Source organism: Elephas maximus, chromosome 1, assembly GCF_024166365.1.
Source record: "Elephas maximus indicus isolate mEleMax1 chromosome 1, mEleMax1 primary haplotype, whole genome shotgun sequence".
NCBI lineage: Eukaryota > Metazoa > Chordata > Mammalia > Proboscidea > Elephantidae > Elephas > Elephas maximus.
Window position 1 is genome coordinate 30,166,880 of NC_064819.1, and position 25,802 is coordinate 30,192,681.

General features: G+C 41.1%; 1 protein-coding gene across 16 annotated transcripts in view; it reads right to left on the bottom strand.

Moving 5' to 3' along the window:
* VPS8 (VPS8 subunit of CORVET complex) overlaps nt 1-25,802 on the bottom strand; it is a 275,359-nt gene that overhangs the window by 155,986 nt on the left and 93,571 nt on the right. For 15 of the 16 annotated variants that reach the window (XM_049881052.1, XM_049881032.1, XM_049881060.1 and 12 more), the window contains 7 exons: nt 21,426-21,506; nt 19,015-19,185; nt 16,817-16,891; nt 15,770-15,805; nt 14,832-14,922; nt 14,433-14,479; nt 12,938-13,027 (listed from right to left, as the gene is read on the bottom strand). In XM_049881052.1, coding sequence (XP_049737009.1) covers nt 12,938-13,027; nt 14,433-14,479; nt 14,832-14,922; nt 15,770-15,805; nt 16,817-16,891; nt 19,015-19,185; nt 21,426-21,506 — 591 coding nt within the window. The remainder of the gene's footprint in view (nt 1-12,937; nt 13,028-14,432; nt 14,480-14,831; nt 14,923-15,769; nt 15,806-16,816; nt 16,892-19,014; nt 19,186-21,425; nt 21,507-25,802) is intronic. The other variant, XM_049881085.1, reaches the window with a different exon arrangement.

A 25,802-nucleotide genomic window follows, 5' to 3' on the forward strand; every position in this document is an offset into this window, starting at 1 on the left:
CCATAAGGTTTCCAAGGAGTGGCTAGTGGATTCCAACTGCTGATCTTTTGGTAAGCAGTCTGAGCTCTTAAGCACTGCACCACCAGGGCTCCTTATCAGAGGTACAGTACCCGCTGCCGTCGAGTCGATTCCAACTCAGTGACCCTATAGAACAGAGTAGAACTGCCCCATAGAGTTTCCAAGGAGCTCCTAGTGGATCCGAACTGTTGACCTTTTGGTTAGCAGCTGTAGCACTTAATCACTACGCCACCAGGGTTTCCTCATCAGAGCTAGGCAGCTGGTACTCCCAATATTAGCATACAAACATCCTGAACAGCTATACAGCAGGTATATACAGATCTCCGTGTGTATATGTATTTTTCTTTTTTTCCAGGTATGAGGATAACAAAATAATCTTCTCGGAAAGATCTGACTCCCAGAACCTGCACGTCAATCAAGCCTCAGGGATAAGGTGGTATGCTATACATCCACACCATTTTCCCTCCTTCAAGTCGTCTCCAGGGAAGCACGGAATAGACAGGGAAAGCTCCTAGTGCCTCACTGCATGTTCCATGTTCGACTTTTAGCTTCTGTCCACTCTTTGGCACGACCTCTAGATGCAGAAATATATGCCAACAGCTGCTTTAACAATGACCATGCAAGATCTGCTTTCCCAGAGGAAGGTTAAATGAAGCTAGACGAAGAGTTTGGTAGATTACTGTACGGCCTCATTAAGATCTCTTAAAATTATTTTTCAAATCTTTTTGGGTTGATTCATATTACTAAAATGCTAATGTTTATTTATATTTCTATTTCCATAAAACATAAACATGCAGTATAGCAAGTGAAAATAACCTAAAATAGGCGAAACCACTTTCCAGTCCATCGACTAGCTTCTGAGTTTGAGAACACTGCTAGAAGTTCCAATCAACCGTGCAAGTATGACTAACATGGCTATCCTAATATGGAAGAAGTGCAGCAAGAACGCTCCTTAGAAGCAAGGAAGGGGAGACTTTGTCTCACATACTTTGGACACGTTATCAGGAGGGACCAGTCCCTGGAGAAGGACATCATACTTGGTAAAGTAGAGGGTCAGTGAAAAAGAGGAAGACCCTCAACGAGATGAACTGACACAGTGGCTGCAACAATGGGCTCAAGTATAACAACGGTCATGAGGCTGGTGCAGGACTAGGCAGCATTTTATTCTGTTGTACATAGGGTCGCTATGAGTCAGAACTCATACAACACTATAAAATGAATTCAATTGTAGTTTCTTTTTTAAAAGATGTATTTCAACATCTTCCTAAAACTCATGAATTATTTAGTCCTTTTTCTCTATCAAAGTAAGCTACCTGACAACGTCATGGTCTGAGATTACCAAAGAATTGAAGGATGCAACATATTATAACAGTGTGTGGAGGCTTCTGAGACAGACAGCCGGAATGCCTATTTTGGTTCTAATATTTACTGGTTAAAAACCAAAACCAAACCCAGTGCCGTCGAGTCGATTCCGACTCATAGAAACCCTGGTGGTGTAATGGTTATGTGCTACGGCTGCTACCCAAAGGGTCAACAGTTCAAATCCACCAGGCGCTCCTTGGAAACTCTATGGGGCAGTTCTACCCTGTCCTATAGGGTCACTATGGGTATTTACTGGTTAGATGATGTAAAAGCTGGACGATGAATAAGGAAGACCGAAAGAAGAATTGATGCCTTTGAATTATAGTGTTGGGAAAGAATACCGAATATACCATGGACTGCCAGAAGAACGAATAAATCTGTCTTGTAAGAAGCATAGCCAGAATGCTCCTTAGAAGCAAGGATGGTGAGACTTCATCTTACGTACTTTGGACACATTATCAGGAGGGACCAGTCCCTGGAGAAAAACATCATGCTTGGTAAAGTAGAGGGTCGGTGAAAAACAGGAAGACCCTCATCGAGATGTACTGACATGGTGGCTGCAACAATGGCTCAAGCGTAACGATTGTGAGGATGGCACAGGACTGGGCAGGGCTTCATTCTGTTGTACTGACTCCATAGCGTCTAACAACATATTAGTGCAAGTTACACAACCTTTCTATGTGTCGGTTTACTCATTTGTAAAATGGGGATAAATATTAATAACTACCAGACAAGTATATTATAAAGATTAGAGGAAACAGTTGCCAGGCACATAGCACACAGTAACACTAGCCATGATCATGGACGTCTGTATTGCAAATGTTAAATTTTAAATCCAACTCTCAGTTCAAACCTCCCGGAGTTAGATTTAAAATATACTCCCATGGCTGACACACCATATCCAAAGTTTTTTTTTTTTTTTTAATCCAGCATTAGATAAAACTTTATAGAGTAAATTAGATTCCTAGTTGATAGTTTATACATAAAGTATTTCATGGCCTTGGCTTCACTCCCCACAATATGTCAGCACTCTCCCCATTTCTGTCCTGGGTTCCCGATTTCCTTTTATCCTGATTTTCTACCCCTTCCTGCCTTCTCAGCTTTGCTTTTGGGCAAATGTTCCCCTTCTGTTCTCGTATAGTTGATTGTCCTAAGGAGCACGTTCCTCTTGGGTGTTAGTGTTTATTTTATGGGCCTGTCTATTGTTTTGCTGAAAGGTGGTCTCCAGGAATGGCTTCTGTTCCAGGTCAGAAGGGTGTCTTAGGGCCATAGTCTCGGGGGTTCTCCAGTCTGTCTGACCAATAAGTCTGTTCTTTTTTGTGAATTTGATTATTTTGTTCTACATTTTTCTGCAGCTCTGTCTGGGACCCTCTGTTGTGATCCCGGTCAAGGCAGTTGGTAGTGGGAGCCAGGTACCATCTAGTTCTTCTAGTCTTGGGGTCAAATAAGCTGTGGTTCATGTGGTCCGTTAGTTCTTTGGACTAATTATTCCCTTGAGTCTTTGGTTTTCTTTACTCTCCTTTGCTCTGGATGGAAAAAGACTAATAGATGTGTCTTAGATGGCCACTCACAAGGTTTTAAGGCCTCAGATGCTACTCACCAAAGTAGGATACAGAACATTCTTTTTACGAACTATGTTATGTCAACAGATGTCCCCCAGATCTATGGTCCTTTGCCTTTGAGTCTAGGAACTTCATCCCACGAGGTGTGGGGGTGTCATCTGACCTCCTCTAACTTCACAAGGGGGAGGAGAGAGAATCAAGACAGGCATCAGGCCAAAGCTGACTCCTATGAAGCAGAGGTCCTCCACCTTCCAACCTTTTTACCACTTATGACACCAGCCATTCCTCACACGGCACTTTCTACTTCTTGGCTGGGTTTGATAATTCATTGCAATGGCCACACAAAACTCACAGACAATACTCACCATTACTGGGCTTATTAGGGGAGTAACAGGTTACAACTTGGAATCAGGATCAGGGAGCATGCAGGCAAAGACTCCCTTCTTCAGTGCAGGACAGCTCTCTAATCTCTTCTTGGCCCCCTGAGAACAGGCTCCTCTCGGCCTCTTCAGGACAGGCCTCCTCTCTCAGCCCTCAGCCCCACTCAGGCCTGGCCTCTAGCCTGCTCAGGCAAGTGTTACAAAGCTCTTTAGCTCTGCTGACAGGTGATCGGAGGCACCCCACTCTGCCAGGATGTCTCATGTCTGAAGGCTCTCAGATCTCTTGCTCCGTGGGTCAGCACACCCACTGTAGCTGCCTTGCTCCTTGGGCTGGAAAGCCTGATGTGTTGTCTTGTGCCGGTCTCCTGGTTCTGCTGCTGCCTCCGATTCTCTGCTGCATTTCTCGTGGTCTCTGGTGCTACAGCTCTCTCTGTCTCCTGGGTCCAGGAGCTTCTCCACACGTAGACCCTAGGTCCAAAGGACGCACTTCACCTCTGGCTCTTCTTTCTTGACGGTAGTGAGGTCCCCCCCTACTCTGGGATTGGCTTTCTTTTTAATCCTAGCAGGAAGACAAAACTGACTAATCCCCTCATTAGAGTTCCAAACACTTGATGTGCATGGTCCCGCACCCACAAGGGTGCCATGCACTTTATCTGCATTAATAACTAGCTGTCCAATCTCCTTGGTGGGCCACAAGCACTTTATTTGCATAGTCCCACTCAATTGTTTTGTGAGCGTCACAAAGACTATGCATGGCTAGAAGGGCCATGTTACGTAATTCACTGCACCTCATGAAGGCTCAGTCTGCCACTTCTTCTTGCATTGCTACTGTGTATGAGCACGTAACACGCACTGCTGCTGTTCTCTGAGTATATCATTCTTTACATTTTTGCCTCTTTTGGCCTGTAAATCTTTTCTGGGGAAGACCAATATCCTTAAGTTTGAAAGAAGGTAAGAGATACTAATAAATTCCTTTATTTTCATTAAAATCTAGCAAAGCACACTTTTTTTCTTGGTCTTGAGACATTTTACTCTTCTCATCTTTAATTTTTAGGTTTTCGCTTTAGCTATTTGTAATTTTGATACACGTTATTACAATTTTCAAAATCCACTCCATTTCTTTGAAACTCTTTCCTTCAACATTTGTTTTGCCCAGAAAACAGAAAAGCATTTCCTTACTTAACACGTTCAGTGTGTGTACAAAAGCAAAAACATTCTTCTCACGTGGGTTTTTTTCCTTAAATATTTTACTGAAGTGTGCTAATGTTATCATATAATGATGTTTAGTTTTCATTTTTTCTTTTCATTTGAGATATCCATATTTTTTAGAAGGTCATAAATTACTTAATTTTTTAAGAATTTATTTCCTTTTAAAAAAAAAATGCTTATTCCTTCACAGCCATGGACAAGAGAACGAGAAATTTATTTCTGAAAGAGAAATTCAATGTTGTCAAAATGATAACCAAAGAGAAAAAGGGTGTCAAGAAAGCTGTAATTAAGTTCAAGCGTAGCAAAATGCAAATTTACTCAATTACGAAAGACAAGGATAAAAAAAATTGAGAAGCACATGAGCAACACCAACATAAATGTCAAGAAAAGAAGGGAGGGAAATTACACAGAAATCAACAAAGCTATTCTGGAGTGGTTTCTTCAGGCTTCTGCCAAAAACATTCCCATTTCAGGGCCTATTTTGCAACCAAAGGAGAAGGAAAGAGTGACATTTTTAAAAGTTGATGGATTCTCAGGTTCTAACAGGTGGCTTCAGAAAAACAAACAAATAAACAAAAACATGGAATCGCCTGCAATGTAGCTTGCGGAAAGTCAAAGAAGGTTGACAATGACGTTCAAAACTAGTTCACTAAACTATAAGAGATCATAAACGGGTATGGTAACCCTAACCCTAACCCTAAAGACACCACCAACACCCATGAAACTGCTCTATTTTACAGGGCAATGCCTAAAAGGGCCCTGAATATGAAGGGGGAATAAGGCTCACAGGGTTGGATTTCGGAAAAGCAGCTTACTGTCCCCTTGACCACGTTGGTGGATGGGCATTTGAGAAACCATGGGTAACTGGAAAGAGCGAGAAACCACGGCACTTCAAGGATATGGAAATTAATGAGCTTTCAGTAGAACTGAAACAGAATAAAAAAGCTTGGGTGACAGGAGCCATTTACAAAGAGCTTTTAAGTAAACTCAACAATAGCATGAAAAAACAAAATCAAAGCATTCTCTTGTTAGCTGACAATGTTACACTTATCAGCCCTCGTCCAATATTAACTTTTTTCCCACCACTCACCACATTGGTCCTACAACCTCTGGATAATGGCATTACGCAAGATACTAAACTATAGGAAGCTACTGCTTCCAAAAGTGATTGCCAACATTGAGATGTGCAAGATGGCATCAGAGATTTTGGGGAAAATCGATATCCTTGATGCAATTTCATTTCTTAAACGATAAGGAAGACACTGCAGGAACTGCTTTAAGAACCGCGGTTTCTTATTCAGCAGTGGCGACAGTACACGGAACAAAACGGTTATCGAGCTGACAGCATCAGGCAGATTCCAGATGCAATAAATGACATTTATAGTGGTGTTTGAGAAAACAGGGTCACTGCCGCATCTGACATCGATATTGACAGAGAAATTACCACAGAAATGGACAATATAAACCCGCAAGATATCGTAGACTCACAATCTAAAGATGACAACGATGATGAAGACCTATCATTAGAAGAGCGGGAGCCTTTAAGTCAAAAACAAGTGTTCAGCTCTACAAAGACTTTGAAGGATTTGGAAAAGTTAAAAAAAGAGACCAAGAGCTATGGGCTCTGAAATTTGTTTCAATAATTTCATCAGAAAGCCAAAACAAACTAAACAGTTGATGTTAGATGTTTTTACTAAAAAGCAAATTTCACCTGTATCTCTCTTTGAACAGTATATGCACACATCTGTATGTGATTTGAATAAACATGCAAATCATAAAAAATGATTTCCTATAAAATAGAAAAGAAACACTATTTTGGTGTTTACGAGGTAGGGTTCTTAACCGAGAGCGATAGAAAAGCGGTAAGACTGCACCCTGTCAAAGGCAGAAAACTTGTGAGACCTGGAAAAACAAGGCAATCCCGTGGGGTTCCAGCTTTCAAGGCTTTCACTGTATGTGGATCTTGGAACTCAAAAGGGCAACCTAGTTTGGAGACACTGGTTAGAGAGTCACCTGCTTAGATCATCTAGGAAAGGGATATAAAGCAATGACTCTTAAACCTCAACATGCTTAAGGTTCATCCAGCGGGCTGATCACCATCCTTATCACCAGTCCAATTCAGAAGGTGTGGGAAGTAACTCAAGAAAATGCATTTTTAACAAATACCCTCAAATGATTTTGAAGCAAACAATCCACTGGCAACATCCTGAGAAACACTGATACAGAACAGAAGATGAGGAATTCTAACGTTTATTGGTTAACTAGGAGAATAATTAACAGAGGAAACCAATAAGCAGCCAAGGAAACAGGAAAAATGCTGGAATCTGTGATACCAGAGAAGCCAAAGGGACAGGCTGTTTCCAGCAGTGGTCAACTGTGCTGAACGCCGCCGAGGCCCAGTAAGAGGAGGGCTGAATGGGACCACAGAAGTTTACGCACGTGGACTTGGCTGAAGAACAAGAGGGAGGTGAAAAAACGGGGACACTGACGACAACTCTTTGAAGATGTCTGGCTCTGTAAAGATGTGAAAAGGCTCCCTGGGTAGCACAATGGTTAAGCACTGGACTACTAACGGAAAGGTTGGTGGTTTGAACCTACCCACAGGCACCTGGAAAGTAAGGCCTGGCAATCTGCTTCTGAAAAGGTCACAGCCTTGAAAGCCCTATGGAGCAGTTCCACTCTGCACACTTGAGGTCACCATGAGTTGGAATCGACTCGACAACAACTAACATCAACAAGGCTGTTGGGGATGGCACGGGGATGTGTTTATTGTCTGACTTTGTTTAGGGTGGAAAAGACTCGGGCACATATAAGTAACAATGAGGCTAAAGGTGTGTGAGAAAAAGAACACTCTAATTCCTTTTTATTCCTCTGTTCTAAGTGTTATAAAATAATTAAATAAGTTGACTCTTAAAGTTTTTTTTTTTTTTTTTTTAAAGTAGATTGATAAAGTTATTGGCTGATAATCCCAATGTGGCTTCTCAGCCTTTTCCATGAGTTGACCTTATAATTGCCTTTTTGAAGGAATACGAAGTCAGTATATTAACGGAAGGAGCCCTGGTGGCATAGTGGTTAAGTTATTGTATAAGTTAGAATCATAGGTTTATAAGCTTCAAATGTTTCCTTAAATAAGTAAAAGCTACAACCTGTCAAAAACTCCACCAGACCCAAAAGTGATTTTCTGTAATTAATACAGGGCAAAATATTGATTGGTCTTCAGAAGTAAGCAAAAATACTGAATAGCATTACAGATTCTGACTCCATGGAAAAGGGGAGGCTCCTCACCAAAAAGAAAGATTAAAACTGAGCCAGCAGGCTTAAGTGCCACCTGCTGGTAAAATATAATTTCTGAGTGTTTTTTTGCCTGAAAAACCAGTCTTAATAAAAATTTAAACCAACTCAGAGTTTGCCTACGTCTCCAATGAGTTTCCTCATACTGACACAGAATCTCAGATCCTCCCACCCAGCAAAGAAAGTCTTCCCAAACCCTTTTGGTCAGTTGGGCACCCTCCCTTTCTTTGAGTACATTTAATACTAGGACGTGCATAAATCCAAGGGCTGTTAGATGGACAGTGGGTCATTTTAAACTGAAATATGCCTTCTCATAGTTTCTAGCCACTTACCATAGCCTTCTCCCTGCAGTAACTCGGAAAATCCCCGACAGCCCTTCATCATATGAGGATAGTTATATTTTCTCTTTCTCTTCAAATTAAATAACCTCAGCATTTTTTTTTTTTTTTAACTGTCTTTTGATATGTTTTTTAAACCTCTAATCTTCCCGGTCATGGAATGCGGCTTAGTTTGTCAACAGCCCATAAAATGTGGGCCTTAGAACTGAACACAATACCTTACAGGCTTTATTTCCAACAGGTGGTGTGGTGGTACTACTACTTGCCTTTATCTAGGCCTTAACACACTATTGGATCACACTAAGTTCGTGGTCAACTAAAACCCTGTCCGGCTAGGTCATCCCATTCCAGTACTCACGCAATTTAATTATCTGAGCCTAATACAAGCTTGGTAAAATACAGGGTCAATGAAAAAGAGGAAGACCCTCAAAACAGTGGCTGCAACAATGGGCTCAAGCATAATAACGACTGTGAAGATGGTGCAGGACTGGGCAGTGTTTTGTTCTGTTGTACATAGGATCGCTATGAGTCAGAACCGACCTGATGGCACCTAACAACAACAATACAAGGCTTGATGTCTGTCCTGGTTATAGTTCATCTAATTGATTCCAACTACACTTTCTTTCAAGATCATTTTGAACCTTGATTCTCAGTGCCATTACAATTTGGCAAGCAAGTCACTGAACCTTCATCCAAACCATTGATAAGGAAGCCCTTTAGATGTGGGCTCCTTTGAATATGAAAGTCTTAAGAGGTAATTAATACTAAGCAACCAAAGAACACTTTTTTAATAGCTGCAAAGCTGTATAACAGAACTATCTTGAGGATAATGGAAAATTTAGACAAAATTGTTATAAGTATTCCATTAATATAAAACAAAAAAACCAAACCTGTTGCTGTGGAATTGATTCCGACTCACAGCGACTTTACAGGACAGAGTAGAACTGCCCCACAGGATTTCCAAGGAGCACCTGGTGGATTTGAGTTGCCAATCTTCCGGTTAACAGACAGGTGCTTAACCACTTTGCTAGCAAGGCTCCATCCACTATTTAAAAAAAAAAAAAAAACCTGGTTCCACCAAGTGGATTCTGACTCATAGCAACCCTATAAAACAGAGCAGAACTGCCCCCATAGGGTTTTCAAGCAGCTGCTGAACCTTTTGTTCAGCAGTCGAGCTCTTAACCACTTTGTACCAGGGCTCCTTCTATTAACATACTGACCTCATATTCTTTTCAAAAAGGCAATTATATGAGCTTAACATGGTTGTTTTAAAGTCAACTCATGCAAAAGGCTCACAAGCGACACTGGGGTTGTCAACAGATAGTTTCATAAATCTACTCTTCTTTTTTTAAAAAAAGCACACTTAAGAGTCAATTTATTTATTTTATGCTAACACTTGAAGCAGCGGATTTGTGACCAACTGTGCTGATGGGCTAAAGACCACCTTCTCCAGAGAAAACTGTCCTCCTGAGTGAAGTAAATTGTGTCTCTCCTGCCTAAGCATCCATGCTTAATCAAGTATCCCTTACTGGAAAATCAATCCAAAGTTTCTCACAAATTATTAACGGTGGCTCAGATCGTTTTCAAGTTCCAACAGCATCCTGAGTTATAATTCCACTGGGTCTGAAACCATCAAAAAGCAACTTTATATCACATATGCTGAGTTTCAGCTTTTTTCTTTAATATATTAATCAAGGGAGCCCTAACCAAAAAGGTCGGCAGTTCGAATCCACCAGTGCTCCTTGGAAACGCTATGGGACATTTCTACTCTGCCCTATAGGGTCGCTATGAGTTGGAATCAACTCAGTGGCAATGTTTTTTTGTTTGTTTTATTAATCTGGAGTTTTCCACTTTAAAGACCATTCTCTGTGCTGGTAAAATGGAAGCAAGAAGCAGTGTTTTTTAGTGTAGCGTAGCGGGCCAGATGTGGACCCGAAAGTCCAACTGCCTGGATTCAAATCCCAGCTCTATCATTTGTACCCTTGTGACCTGGAACAAGGTACTTACCCTCTCTGTGCCTCAGTCTCCTTTCTAAATGCAAATAAAAATAGTACCTACCTGAGAGTGGTAACAAGAATCAAATGAGGTAACAGGTGTAAGTTTTTAACAGTGCCTGCCACACAGGAAGAATTTCAGAGTGTGTTTGCCATGATTATTCTTCTTGGTCATCTGTTAGCATCTCCCCTCTCCCCCAGCCTTCCTGCCCTCACTCTGAAAGTAAAGGCACAGCACAATGCTTACGTCTGGGGCTTTGGAATCAGAGAGACCTAGATCTGAAACCTGGCTCCAGCACCTGTCGGCAAGGTTGCCCTGGAAAGTTACTTAGCCTCGCTAAGCCTCAGTCTCCTCATCTATAAAATGGGGATAAAAACAACTTATCTGTTTCAGGAGGTGGCTGTGAAAATTAAATAAACATGAACGTCAAGCGCTCCGCATGGTACCTGACACACAACGCATGCTCAGTGTACCTTTGGTAAAATCCCTTCTTTTTGGGGGCCCCTTATTATTTGGGTAGGCATAATCGGGACCTGGACCATTCTCCTTTCTGACAGTCTTGCAGGTTCATGACGCTTTTGGCGTATGTCACTGGTTACAGACCTCCCTCCATCTTTTGTTCCTTGCTTTGCAAATAGATACTTTTCTCCAGGCTCCTCCACCTCTCCTACCTCCTTGTCTGTGGTTATTATGTCACAATTTGAGAATTTCCTGTACTCTGTGAACACCTTTTTTTTTCTGGGGGAGGGGGGACCTATAGCCATTAGGTTGTGCTTACATTTTTTCTGAAAAATTTGCTTTCTAAAATACAAAGTTCATGCTCAGTGTATTTTTCATGATTATAAAATACTGTTTATCTTAACAGTCTATCCCTCTAAAAATCCCCAATTATCGATTAAAAAAAAGAGAATCAATCAATACAGTAATGGTTCCCACCGTTTCCTCTACCTCCTATAATACTAAATCATTAACAAATCAAATAAAAATTTTTATCCGATGCTCTTTTTAGCAGAGTGAGACGTCCAGCAGATAGCAGCGTATTGGAAGCCCGTGACTACCACAGTTTCCCTGTGATTGCTACAACAAACCATCATCTACAGTTCCTGTCCACTGAGCTTCTTCAGTAGTTCTCCATCAGAACACGACTTTTGTTCCTTTCTTCTTCCATAGATACCAAGAGCTCTCTACATGTGTCTCCTGGCACGGTGGTCTCTAGATTACACCACACCCTCAGCCTCTCCCAGCCTCCCGTTACATGTTTATTTTCAACAAAGCAGACCCTCCAGTGGCGACAGCCCTGTCGTTAGCGCCACTGCGCCATCTCCTGGTGATAGATGTCCTCATGTAAAACAACGTTTTCTTTGTATCTGCACTCTTGAGTACTGGGATACAAAGTATCTACATACATGGTTTTGATCCCAAATGCTTTCTTTCTGATATATGTTTTCCTCCTAAGTTATCTATTTTTACAATTTTATCTGGGCTTACTTTTCTTATTCTATTGATAAATTTAACGAGCCTCCATCCAAACAGGGTAACCAAAGTCACTCTGCCAGAGCTTAGCACTCTGGCATTAAAGAACACAGTTCAGGAAACCAAATCCTCCTCTGATACCATCCAACTGTTCCTTGCCATGTCTGTCCTTGCCTTCCACAGTTATGGGCCTCAAATGGAGACATAAAAAAAGTTACAGCCCATGTCTGCTCTTCAGAACTTCAAAACCACTAGATTTCTTCTAAATATTTCAGTTACTGTACATGAGAAAAAATTATTTTGACTAGACTGTAAACTTTAAGATCACACCCCCCCCCCAAAAAAAACCCAAACCCACTGCTGTCGAGTCACTTCCAACTCATAGTGACCCTATAGGGTTTCCAAGGCTGTAAATCTTTACAGAAACAGACTGCCACATCTTTCTCCCATGGAGCAGCTGGTGGGTTCGAAACAATGATCTGCTGGTCAGCTGATGAGCACTTTAACCACTGCACATCACTTGGACCATGTACATCTTACTATTACCCAGTGCCTAGTATATGTTAGACCAGGGGTCACAAACAATGGCCCAGATCCTGCCCTCAGTCTGCTTCTGTATGGCCCACAAGCTAAGGACAGTTTTTACATTTTTAAAGGGTTGTGCCATTTGGCCCTTTTTTGAAAAAGTTTGCTCACTCCTGTATTAGACACTCAAATATTTGTTAAAAGAAGTGAGGGAACTCTAGGGATAGGCAGGAAAAAACAGATCTGCAGCAAATATAACTGGCAATCACTGCCGAGAGAAAAACGTACACAATACTGCACAGGTCTTTAAACCGTTCCTTGGCTTCCATTTTGATTGCCTTCCAAGGTCTCTCACTAGCGTATTTTAGTGCCTGATCTATTCTTGAGTCACAGGTGCTCCTGGGAGAACTAAATTTAAATCTGGGTGGTATGCCTCTCCTCCAACTAGCTGGTGGCCTGTCTAATAACATAAATGTGAGTCATCAGCAAGGTGTCAGCCACTGTGTGGTGTCAATTTACAGGTCTGTGTCCTCATATACAAATCCTTTCCTTCCACAAAGACTAAGCACTGAAGTAACATTCCACAACGCCTGACTCCTCTGTTCCCTTGGGACTGAACTCTTGTTGCTCCAAAATTTAATCATTTAGAAGGCTCCACAGGCTCTGAAACAAAATGCTGTTCGCTGAAAGATGTTTAACCAAAACATGAATGTCACACGTGATATACAAGAGCTGCGTCAGACCTGCTCAGAGCAGTGTCACCAGAAGCACAGCACAGGTGTACCTGAAAATGCTGCTCCATCACTTGGATCTTGCCCTGCTCTGGGCATTTCTTCAGAGCTCGGTCTGCATAATGGAATAGGATTTCTACCATCTGTAAGGAAAAGAGCCTTGCATAGAAACAAAATACATCTTAAAAGGTTTTCAACATTTAATAAGTTATGGTAGTGGCCCACCGAAATAATACGGGATCAGGCTTTGTTATTATATCAAAAGTATAATTTAATGATTTGTGGCTTTCCTTCCTGATTCTTTTTTTTTAAACCCTGGCCTAATTTCTTTCAACCTCAGGGCTAGTACTAATTTGCTAATCTTTCCTAAGACATATTCCAAGGTTCTAGACTACAGTGTGGAAACCCTGGTGGCACAGTGGTTAAGTACTACAGCTGCTAACCAAAAGGTCAGCAGTTTGAATCTACCAGGCGCTCCTTGGAAACTCTATGAGGCAGTTCTACTCTATCCTATAAGGTTGCAATGAGTCGGAATTGACTCGACGGCAATGGGTTTGGTTTTTTACAGACTACAGTACATATAGTAACTATATTGCTCAAACCAAACCAAACCCGTTGCCATCCAGTCGATTCTGACTCATAGCAACCTGTAGGACAGCGCTAGAACTGCCCCATAGGGTTTCCAAGGCTGTCATCGTCATGGAAGCAGACTGCCACATCTTTCTTCTGTGGAGTGGCTGATAGGTTTAAAACACCGACCCTTCAGTTGGCAGCCAAGTGCTTAACCACTGCGCCACCAGGGTTCCTTACTGTATTGCTCAGGAGATGAAAATTAAAGTGAAGATCTCCAGTCATTCTCTGCTGTAGGTCTGCCCCTAAAGCACAGACAGCCAATTCTTTCTGGAAGATTCTGGGTAAATCAGGCTTGAATCTAAGCAGTGGACAGTCTCTTCTCTTGTTTTCTTAATGTTTACGCTAATGTGGAATATAATTTTACCAAAGCATTTACACAGTAAAAAAAAAAAAAAAAATGCAAAACAAGGATTACTACAATAAATGAATTTGACCAAGTCTACAGTAGGAAAACAAGGCTAACGTCAAATATTAGCACTAATCAGATTAATGCTAAATAATAAAGCATTAACCCTCTCTGTTATCTCAAGTAGCAAAAAACATTTGCATATACAGTATTACTCATAATTACTAATCAGTTTCTAAAAACTAAGAAATGTCAATTTTTTATGGGCTATAATTAGTTCAGAAATTATCCATACCCCTGGTTTTTCCTCCTCCTTCTTTCTGATGCCTATCTTTTAGCTATTTTATTACTTTACTGTTGTCAGAAGACAGTGAACAAGGGAAAAAGGAGTAGCTGATAAGGAATTTAAAAAGCATTCAAGGTAACACCAGGGAATTATAACCTGACTTTTTCATATCTACTCTCTCCTCAACTGTAGCCACTTATCTAACCATGCCCGAAGATATCAGCAACTATCAAAGGCAAATCTGTACTTTGGTCTAGAAAAGACCCTATATTAAAGAACTCACCCGATCGGCAACAACAGCCTTTCGCTTACTGGCATCCCCGGATAATCCTGCAGAGGAGAAAATTCAGCATCACACAAAAGTTAGCCCACATCTTCAGAAGGGAAACTGTACTCTGCCATAATAGAAGCTGCCTTATATCTAGTGGACCAGGTAACATAACAGTGTACTTCTGTTTTGTTCTAGGAGTAAATTTTCCTTGTGAGATTAAAGAATTTAAAAAGTGACATTTTAAGTTCTATACCCAGTATTTATTATTAATCTAGTTCGCTGTAAGTCTGCAGGGTGTGTTTACAAAATATTTGAACACTCGGCTAGAAGTGTTATATGAACGACTGGTATCATTCATTCTCTCTGCTCCAAAAAGACAATCTCCACCACACGGGAGTCCTGTTAACTCACCCACTACTGCTTTTGCTTTTCCTTCATGGAAAGACCACGCGAGCGCCAAGGCTTCTGGGAGGCAGTCTTGTTTCAGGAGATGATCCACTCTCTAAAATGAATAACTAGGAGAGGCTGACTCCTTTATCTGACCAATCACCAGTCAGAATGCCTATTCTACCTAACACTTTTCCAGAAGTTGCTAAATAAAATTATTCCAATAAACACATGAGTATCTTACTTCCAAGAAAACCAATTTCTTGAAACACCAGACTGTATAGAGAGGGCTAGTATAGGCAGCTGTGGGGCTTAGATATGAAAAGGGGCACAGAAACAGTGTGGTGCTTATCACAACATCCATTCACTCCCTCCTCCTTAGTAATAAACCCCAAGATTATTTCAGACATCATACCAGCTAAAGGACATTTCTAAGACTCCCCTTAACCAGTCTGGCCACTGTGGCAAAGCTCTGGCCAATGATAAGTGTGTTTGATATTTGTTGTATGTAACCTTAACCAGCAGGGGGCAGGTCCTTTTCCCTTTTCGCCTTCCTAGAATGTGGATGTAACAGCTGGAGCTCCAGCAGCTATTTTGTGTCATAAATGACCTTGCAATTAGAATCCACATGCAAGGATAATAGAAGAGGATAGTTTATTAAACACCACAGAGCCTTCAGACTAGCCACAGACTGCCTACTTCCAGATTGCTTTTATGCGAGAGAGAAATCTTGTTTAAGCCACTGTTATCCTGAATTTTCTGATACATGCAGTCAAACCTAACGCTAACTTATACAGTCAGCTTTATGAAATCAGGTACCTATCAGCAAGAGCAGTTTTGATGTACACTTCTGGAATTAAGAAGCACAAATCCAACTAATCTTTTTTTTGCCAAGTCAAAGCAGAAATGTTAAGACGCTGTCAATTCAGAAGCTTAAACACAAAAAACGACTTTGAACTCACCTCTCTCCAGCTCCTCAGCACCATCACATAAACAGACTGGAAAACAAGGAGAAAGAAATTAAAATGTTTGCCTTTAATTGACTTGTTTGGGAGACACATTTGTCCCCAGTTCTACATCCTATTTTTGTAGTCTCTTGAAGTAAAAACATTGCACACCACGGTTAGAAGTACATCTTACAATTTTGTAAAGGGTCTTCAAGGGCCACATTAGAGAGTAAATCAAAGAAACATTTCAAGACCAGTAACTCCACAATTCAAGAAGGAAATGGTTCCATGGACAAGGAACAAAGAACGCCCAAGTTCATCTCCCAGTAATGACTTGGTAATATTTTGGTTCGATTTTAATAATGGAGAACTATTTCTCCATATTAGGTTTAAAAAAAAAAGAGAGAGAGACATGAACAAATGCATATACAAAAAGTTTTTTATTCCAGCAATTCTATTCTAAGTCAAATGTCTCAATGCATTTTAACATATCCTAAGCTGATCTAAGGCCACCCAGGTGGTGCAAACAGTTCAGTGCTGGGTTACTAAAGGAAAGGCTGGTGGTTCAAGTCCATGCGGACAGGCCTCAGAAGAAAGGCCTGGTAATTTACTTCCATGAGGTCATGGCCATTGAAAACCTATGAGGGTGCACTTCTACTCTGACACACATAGGGTCACCGTGAGTTGGAATCAAGTTGACAGCAACTGCTTTTTTTTTTAAGCTGATCTATGCTAAACATGATCTTAATTACATGACAACTCTACATGATAATGGGTCTCCCTGGTCATGAAAACCTAAATGTGAAGGAAGATTATGAAATCATATCCCTGAATCAAGAAAAGAGACATCCTATTAGCCAGAACCTAAACAGAAGTAAAAATGTGTCTAAAAGTGGAGGAAAATTAATGAGCTAAAAACCACAAATACTTAACCCCTAAGAGTTGTGGATGACTGCTGATCAGTATGCACTTCACAACACACAGCCCTCTTTCCCAGCAAACTTCCTTCAGCCCCAACTACCCTGAGACACACACACACAGAGTCACAGACTGAAAGCTTACTTTTGTCCCCAAATAAAAGATCTGACCACCATAGCTACTGATGGATTGATAACAAGCCTTCTCTCCAACCAAAGCCTGTAAAAAAAAAAAAAAAAAAAAGAGTGAAAATTACATGCATTAGAAGTCTCATGAAGTTTATTTTAAAGAATGTCAATCATAGAGACAACATTTTAGATCAGTATAGTTTCATCCCAAAAATGAGTGGAGAAAAGAATGTCAATCGAGTGCCAATCTGATAGCAGAAGTGGCAGAAAAGACAAAGTGTAAAAAGTAACCCTCTGCTTACATATGGCTGTTTTATTTTTTCAGAATAATGTGGAAAAAGGAGAAACATGCCAACTTTTAAATCAAAAGTAAAACTGTCGCAACCTGCCCTTTAATAGATGACAGGCAGTTGCGGCTTCAGGCAAAGAAAAGGGCCGAATGAAAACGGTACTTCCAAGTTCTTTGAAATAAATGTCAACATATAACACAAGAGGAAACAGGAAGACAGAGAAGCATAGTATGTAGGAACCAGCACTGCCCAGCAAAATAGAAGAGAAACTCGTACTCAGATAAACCTAGGTTACAAATTTTGGCTCCGCCACCTACTGGGTATGATCTTAAAAAAAAACCCAGTGCCATTGGTATGATCTTAAACAAGTTTTAAACCTCGGACACTTTACGCTGCCACTCACAATGCATGAGAGTTCTAGTTTCTCCATAGCTTAGCCAACACTTGTTACTGTCTGTCTTTTTTATTATAGCCACTGCAGTGTGTGTGTGAAGTGGTATTCATCGTGGTTTAAATTTACATTTTTCCAATGACTAATGATGTTGAGCATGTTTCATAGGTTTATTGTTGTTAGATGCTGTCAGGTTGGTTCCGACTCATAGCAACCCCATGTACAACAGAATAAAACACTGCTTGGTCCTACACCATTCTCACAATCGTTATGCTTAAGCCCATTGTTGCAACCACTGTGTCAATCCATCTCCTTTGAGGGTCCTTCCTCACATTTGTTGACCCTCTGCTTTACCAAGCATGGTATCCTTCTTCAGGGACTGGTCCCTCCTGCTAACATGTCCAAAGTACCTGAGGCCCAGTCCTGCCATCCTTGCTTCTAAGAAGCCTTCTGGTTGTACTTCTTCCAAGACAGATTTGTTCGTTCTTCTGGCAGTCCAGGGAATATTCAATATTCTTCACCAACGCCATAACTCGAAGTCATCAATTCTTCTTTGGTCTTCCTTATTCATTTTCCAACTTTCACATGCATATGAGGTGACTGAAAAGACCATGGCTTGGGTGAGGCACACCTAGGTTTATTAGCCATTCAGGTATCTTCTTTAGTGAAATATTCAATCAAATCTTTTGCTCATTTTCAAAGGGGCCCTGGTGGTGCAGTGGTTAAGTGCTTGGCTGCTAACCAAAAGACTGGCAGTTCGAATCCATGAGCTGTTCCACAGAAGGAAGATGTTACAATCTGCTTGGAAACCCTACAGTAGGGCAGCTCTATGCTCTCCTACAGGGTCACTATGAGTCAGAACTGACTTGACAGCAATGGGTTTTATTTTTTTACATGTTCATTAAATATGACTATTATAAATTTAAAAAATTACCCAGGGAAGCATCACAATAGTCTAAATTTTCTGCTTAAAGATTACTGGTTTTGTAAACATGAGATCATAATTCAAAATAAGTTAACTGTAAACTATCTGTAATTGCTTGAGGCCATTATTGTGGTTACTCAAAATTTAGTAAATTAATACTCAGGTCGTAACTTTTGTCTGAGTCTTCCCTCTCTCTAGCCTCCTACAATACATCTATTCCTAAGGAACCTTCTTTCTTATTCTCAAAGCCATCTTTCCCTTTTAATACCCATAGCTACCATAACTGTTCAACCACTTACTATTTCACCCAAGTATTTCCAAAGCCTCCTAGGCTACCTGTCTCCAGTTATTCATCTCTCAAACCTATCTTTGGTATTATATTAAATTAGTCACATTTCGGGACAGAAGTAACAGGAATTACAGTTTTAGTTCACACTCCTGAATACTGACACACACAACCACACCCACTTCACCTAGTGGCTTTTAAAGAAACACCTCAAGGCAGAAAGATATAGCCCTAGAGGTCCTATTTCTAAAATAGACCAACAACAACAACAACAACTAAATACCAAGTTTATAAAAATACCAAGGTAACAGATTGTCCTTACCAGCGCCTGGCTGACATTTCCTCCAGTGGCTAAGGACTTGAAGTGGCTGCTGTTGTAGACCAACTGGACTTCTGAGATCTCCACTGTTTCTAATTCCTCTTGAGTTTGGCGATCAATCACATGCAACTTCTCTACACTGTCCAACAGCACAACTGTGCGTGAGTTTATCCACTGCAATCCAAGCACACAACACAACAAAAGTGAGGCCCGGCCCGCGTCAACATTCAGGACAAGAAGCAAGCCAGGTGCTTAACCACTGAGCCACCAGGGCTCCTTTCACCCAGGGTTCTTGTTGTTACATGTTGTTGAGTCAGTTCTGACTCATAGCCACCCTATGTACAACAGAATGAAACACTGCCCAGTCCTGTGCCATCCTTACAATCATTGTTATGCTTGAGCCCATTGTTACAGCCACTGTGTCAATCCACCACTGTGTCTAACCCACCTAGGGTTAGACCCTCACAATTCCAAGTGTTGACATGGTTGCAAAGGAGCCCCTAAAGGCCAATTTATGAAGCAATGCAGCCAGGGTTCACACCACGGACACTCCACAGGACGAGTGGAAACATCACCTGTTAGGAGAATGGCTACTTATGGTTGGGGAAAAATTTCCCGGTGGCAGAATCATACATAGATTATTAAAACGCTATATCTCAAATGTCTTAAACTGAAGTCATGGTAATGAATTTCAGAAAACTGTGCTAGATGGTTCCACGAGGGGCTCTGGTGGTAGCAGAGACACTAATGTCTCATACGCACAGGAAGAGTCTGAACACAGCCATCTCATGAAACACGCGTGTCGAAAAATCATGATGTAAATCAAGAATCTAAACGTGAGTTTGAAATGCAATGTACAACGAAACAACAAATCATATATGATAAATAAAAGATCTGAGTATCTCAGTCCTTAAAAGTTAAATAAATATTGTCAAGTTGGAGAAAAAGCCTTCGTTAGCCTTTCCATTGGAAAAAAAGAGGTTGTCTCATATTGCAAGATGTCTTTATTCATCCAAATGGGCAGCCCTGGTGGTACCATGGTTAAACACTCAGCTGCTAACCAAAAGGTTGGCAATTTGAACCTAACGGCAGCTCTATGGGAGAGAAGACCTGGTGATCTGCTCCTGTAAAGATTTACAATCTTGGAAACCCTACGAGGCAATTCTACCCTGTCCCACAGGGCTGTTGAATCGGGATTGACTGGACAGCAATGACTTTTTACATTCATGCATATGTAGAATGTTTCAATGGATATCAGATACCAATGTGTTAAAAGCATTAACAATAAAAACACAGAAATATTTTAATGATGCTATCCTCAAAACTATCACTATTTACAAATGAAAAAATCAACTTTGATTCAAAAAGAAATCCTCTCTCTTTTTTTAAACCAAGAAGTCACGCAGGACTGAGATGTATGGTAGAGAGAGCTCTTTGCAAAGTGTTTAGTAACAAGTAAAGAAGAGGCTGCATAAACTCCTGAACCGATTAGGACAAACTCAGAAATACAAAAACATATTTACAGAGAAAGCAAGGCAATTCCACCAGAATTCTTCTGAGGCCCAACTCCCATTTGTCTAACCAGGACACTGAAGAGAACGCTCCTGATCCTGCCGGTGTTCAGCAGGGCCTCAGGCTGAGAAGCAATAATTCTGTGGCATCACACCAAACGCAGGCTTTAGTCAATATAAGAAGGACTTCACATCCATCCATATTTTATTTGATTCTAAATGTCATGTGTCTTAGGAATCTAGTGCTGCTATAATAGAAATACCACAAGCAGATGGCTTTAACAAACAGAAATTTATTCTCTCACAGTCTAGCAGGCTACAAGTTCAAATTCAGGGTGCCAGCTCCAGGGGAAGGCTTTCTCTCTCTGTCAGCTGTGCGGGAAGGTCCCTGTCATCAATCTTCCCCTGGTCTAGGAGCTTCTCAGTGCAAGGACCCCAGGCCCAAAGGATGAACTCTGCTTGGTGGTAATGAGGTCCCTCTCTTCTCTGCTTGCTTCTCTCTTTCATACATCAAAAGGGACTGACTGAAGATACAACCTAACCCTGTAGATTGTGTCCAGGTAGGACACTAACATAACTGCCTATAATCTTGCCTCTGGTGGATTCAAACTGCTGACTTTTTGGTTAGCAGCCGTAGCAATTTAACCACTATGCCACCAGGGTTTTTCAACAACATCGTAGAGGTAGGATTTACAATACGTAGGATAATCACATCAGATCACAAAATGGCAGACAACCACACCATACTGGGAACCATGGTCTAGTCAAGTTGAGACACATTTTGGGGGACACAATTCAACTCATAACATCACGGTTCATGGCAGAAATCCTGTTAGCTTTAATATACTAGTCAAAATAATTACATGAAACTAAATGGGGAGTATTACTTTGAATCATACTCACAGTAAAGTTGATAAGGTCATAGCATAAGTGAAGATGTTTTTGCTTAGTAACGTGTATTGCTCCAGATTCATCTCGCTTAACCTTGATGATGAGATAAAAAAAAATCCAAATCAGCTACTATTTGAGACACTTTGAAATGCTCAGTTACATTCCACTTATAAAATGATTCCCATCCAGAATGTGGATAAGCCAAAAATACTGATACCTAAGGAAAATATTACACAAATTAAAAAAAAAAAATCATTCACACCATGATTTGTACCAAAATCTAAAGCACTGGTTAGCAATCTAGTTGTCTGTATTAGCAAAGGCTATAGGCTAATTTTCACTCTGTCATAATTCAGAACAACCTGACTTTATCACATCAATGACTGTATTTAGTTAAGGCATAATATGAGATTGGTATCAAGGGTGTAACAAAGTCAAACAAAAGTTCATTAACAAAAAAGAACATGCAGTGATGAAATTAGACTTTTCTGAATTATGAGAAAAGGGTCCAAAACTACCCTAGAAACCTTGAATGCCAACACTTTATTTATATCTGTGTACATATACATGCTATAATCCTTGATCGTCACTGCTTTCTCCACTTCTGCTCCAAAACAGCAGAGCACTAAAGAAAGACACGCACGGTAGGAACCAAGCCTACTTGAATCTTGGATAGTCAATTCGACCTGACTTTGCTTACACATCCCCACAGCAGCGTTCTAGACGTCTTCCCTTATAAGTCCCAATTCCTCTTTGTTTTGTAGTTCCATCATTTGCAGTATTTGACCTTCCCTGATACTTTAACACAAAACTGAGACCACTGAATGTGGGCCCTTCATGTACTCCGATCTTCACTGTATCACATCTTCCATCAGAAAAGATGCTCTGGTGAAACGAACACGGAACCTGGAAGCCCTGTGTTGTAAGTTCTGCTGCTGACAGCTGCGTGGCCAAGGGCAAGTCGCTGATTCTCAGTCTCTTAACCAGTAAAATGAAAATAAGACAGCACCCAACTGTTCTATGTGTTGCATATGCTGAAAGTGTTTCATAAACTGAAAAGATCAATGCCAATGTTATCTAGTCTCCTAACATTTTCTAAAGCTCTTACTGAAAGAAAATTACTTCACCTATATATATTCTAAATCCCACCTCCTTCCATCACTGTTAATATTACCCCTCCCTGGCTATCATATTCAATCACTCCTTCTTAAAGGCTCTTTTCCTTTTACTATCAAACACATTTCTCCAAAGATTAGACAGGTCTATAAAATAAACAATAACACACGCAAGGAACATGCTTCTTAGATTAACCAAGTATATGAGACCAAATGGGCAACACCTGTCCAAGAGCAAAGGTGCAAAGGCAGGAAGAGACAGGAAAACTGGATGAATGGACATGGGGAATACAGGGTGGAAAGGGAAAGGAGCAGAATGTTGGCACATTATAGGGTTTGAAACCAACGTCACAGAACAATTTGCATATAAATTTCTGAATGAGAAACTAATTTGTACTGTAAACTTTCTCCCAAAACACAATTAAAAAAGTTTCTGACTTCCCATCTTAAAATCAAAACAAACAAACAAAAAACTTTCCCTTGATTTACTTTTTCTGACTAGTATTTAATTATATTCCTCCCTCTTGCAATCAAACACAACTGTGTGGGTTTGGTCTTCTAGATACTCATTTCTTTAACAAGGCTCTAAAATCTAACTTCTACCCCCATTCCGTTGATAATCAGTCCTCTGAAAGTTCTAAAGAACTACTTCTTGCTGTGTCCAGGAGTCTTATCTTCATTCCTCTTCTTCCCTGATCTTCCTTTGATATTTATCCTGGAATTGACCACATCTCAAAGTCCTTCCTTCCTCATCTTCTGTGGGATCCCATATTGCTTTTTCCCCTCCTACCATTATACGACTTTGCAGGAACTGCTTTTTCTCTTGTCTTTCTCTTACATGATTATTCTCCAAGGTCACGCATGCTTTAGCTTTTAATTTTTACAGCCTCGACTACCTTTTATATCCTAGAATTCTCATTGTATCCTGGAATTTTCTGGATACATCCCTTGACATAACACTTGAAAGTCCCATCTTCACTTCCAGATCAACACATTTAAATCTTTTCCAGATATCTCCCCCTGAAGTCATCTCCTCTTCAAGTACCTCACGTTTCTACAATGCAAAGTCAGAAATGTGCTGTTTCTTTCATTTCTCTTGGGCCCTAGATCCAATATGATGGGAAGCCTTGTCTGTCCATCAAAATTCCATTCTTTCTTAACTCTCGCTGCAACCAACCACCCGTCTAAATGCCTCACACCTGCTTTATCACAAGAGTAAAACCTTCCATTTCCATTCTAGTTCCCATAATCTCTTCCTTTTGCTACTTCCTAAAACATCACTGAGATCACATCTTTCTCAGTTTAACTACCTAAGAACCTGTGATGGCTCCCCATTAGCAATCTAAGGCAACACCTTCTATAATCTAGATCAGGGATCAGAAAACTTTTTTCGTAAAGGGCCTCACAGCAAATATTTTAGACTCTGTGGGCCATACATCTCTGTCACAACTACTCAACTCTGCCACGGTAGCACACACACACACACAAATAAACCTGTCGCCACTGAGTCCATTCCAACTCATAGCGACCATATAGGACAGAGCAGAACTGCCCCATAGGCTTTCCAAGGAGCGACTGGTGGATTCAAACTGCTAACCTTTTGGTTAGCAGACAAACGCTTCACCACTACGCCACCAGGGCCTTGTAGCACAAAAGCAGCCATAGATAATACATAAACAAATGGCTATGACTACGTTCCAAAAACATTTTATTTATAAAAACAGACAGACAGATTTGGCCTGTGGGCCATACTTTACCAACCCCTGACCTAGATCACTCCACATATTCAGTGTTATTTCCCGCCACAGGTTCCTCCCTACTATTAATTCAACAAACATCTACAAAGCATCCAGAGACTGGAAACATAGTTGCAGAGCTGGTCCCTGCACTTATGGAACTTCCAGGCTAGTGTGGAAGAAAAATACTAGACAAGTAATTTAAAAAGTGCTGAATGCTATCAAAGAAAAAGGTCTTCCTGGTGTATGTAGCAGGAAACCCTACCTTAGCTTAGGAGGCTAGGAAGGCAACGTTAACAATGAACTAAATAAAGAGGACAAGAGCACAGAGTTTTCCTGCAGAGGCAGTACTACCTGTAAAGGCACTGAGGCCAGGATAGTTAGGAGGCTACTGCAGAGTCTAGGCTAGACATGTGTATGGTTTAGGGAAAAAGCAATGTGGGGAAGAAAAGGGGGCAAATTCATGAGATTTTGGAGGTGGAGTCAACAGGGCTTGGTGACAAGTAGATACAAATGGGGAAGGGAAACACAAAGGCAACTCCTAGGTTTCCAGCTTCAAAAACGGGGTGGGCCGTGGTATACTCACTTCACTGAGCTAGGAAACCTGAGAAGAGACTATACAGGTACCTTGTTTCCTCTGTAACTTCAGTTCGTATTATTTCCCCAATATTCGTGCCCACCCCTCCTGCAGTATTTGCTGTATGTCCTTCACAAAGTCTTCCATGACCTCGCTGTTGCTGTTGTTATTAGGTGCTGTCGAGTCGGTTCCAACTCATAGAGACAACAGAACGAAACACTGCCTGGTCCTGCGCCATCCTCACAACTGTTGTCATGCTTGAGCCCATTGTTGCAGCTACTGTGTCAATCCATCTCACCGAGGGCCTTCCTTTTTTTTGCTGACCCTCCTCTCTACCATGCATGATGTCCTTCTCTAGGGACTGGTCCTTCCTGATAACATGTCCAAATTACGTAAGGCAAAGACTCACCATCCTTGCTTCTAAGGAGCATTCTGGCCATACTTCTTCCAAGACGTATTTGCTCGTTGTTCTGGCAGTCCGTGGTATACCCAATGTTCTTCGCCAACACCATCATTCAAAGGTATCAATTCTCCTTTGGTCTTCCGTAGTCATTGCCCAGCTTTAGTATGCATATGAGGCGACTGAAAATATCATGGCTTGGGTCAGGTGCATCTCAGTCCTCGAAGTGACACTTTTTTTTTTAAATATATTAAAGAGGACTTTTGCAGTAGATGTGCCCAGTGCAATATGTCCTTTGATTTCCTTACTGCTGCTTCCAAGGGCATTGACCTCTCCAGCCCATACTAATCTCTTTGTGCTCTGCCCCAAGCCCATGGCAGCTGAGCTGATGCTGACTTATAGCAACCCCATAGGACAGAGCAGAACTTCCCCATAGGGTTTCTGAGGCTGTAATCTTTAGGGAAGCAGGCTGCCACATCTTTCTCCTGCAGAGTGGCTAGTGTGTTCAAACTGCCAACCTTTTGGTAGCAGCGAAGCAGCACTTTAACCACTGCACCACCA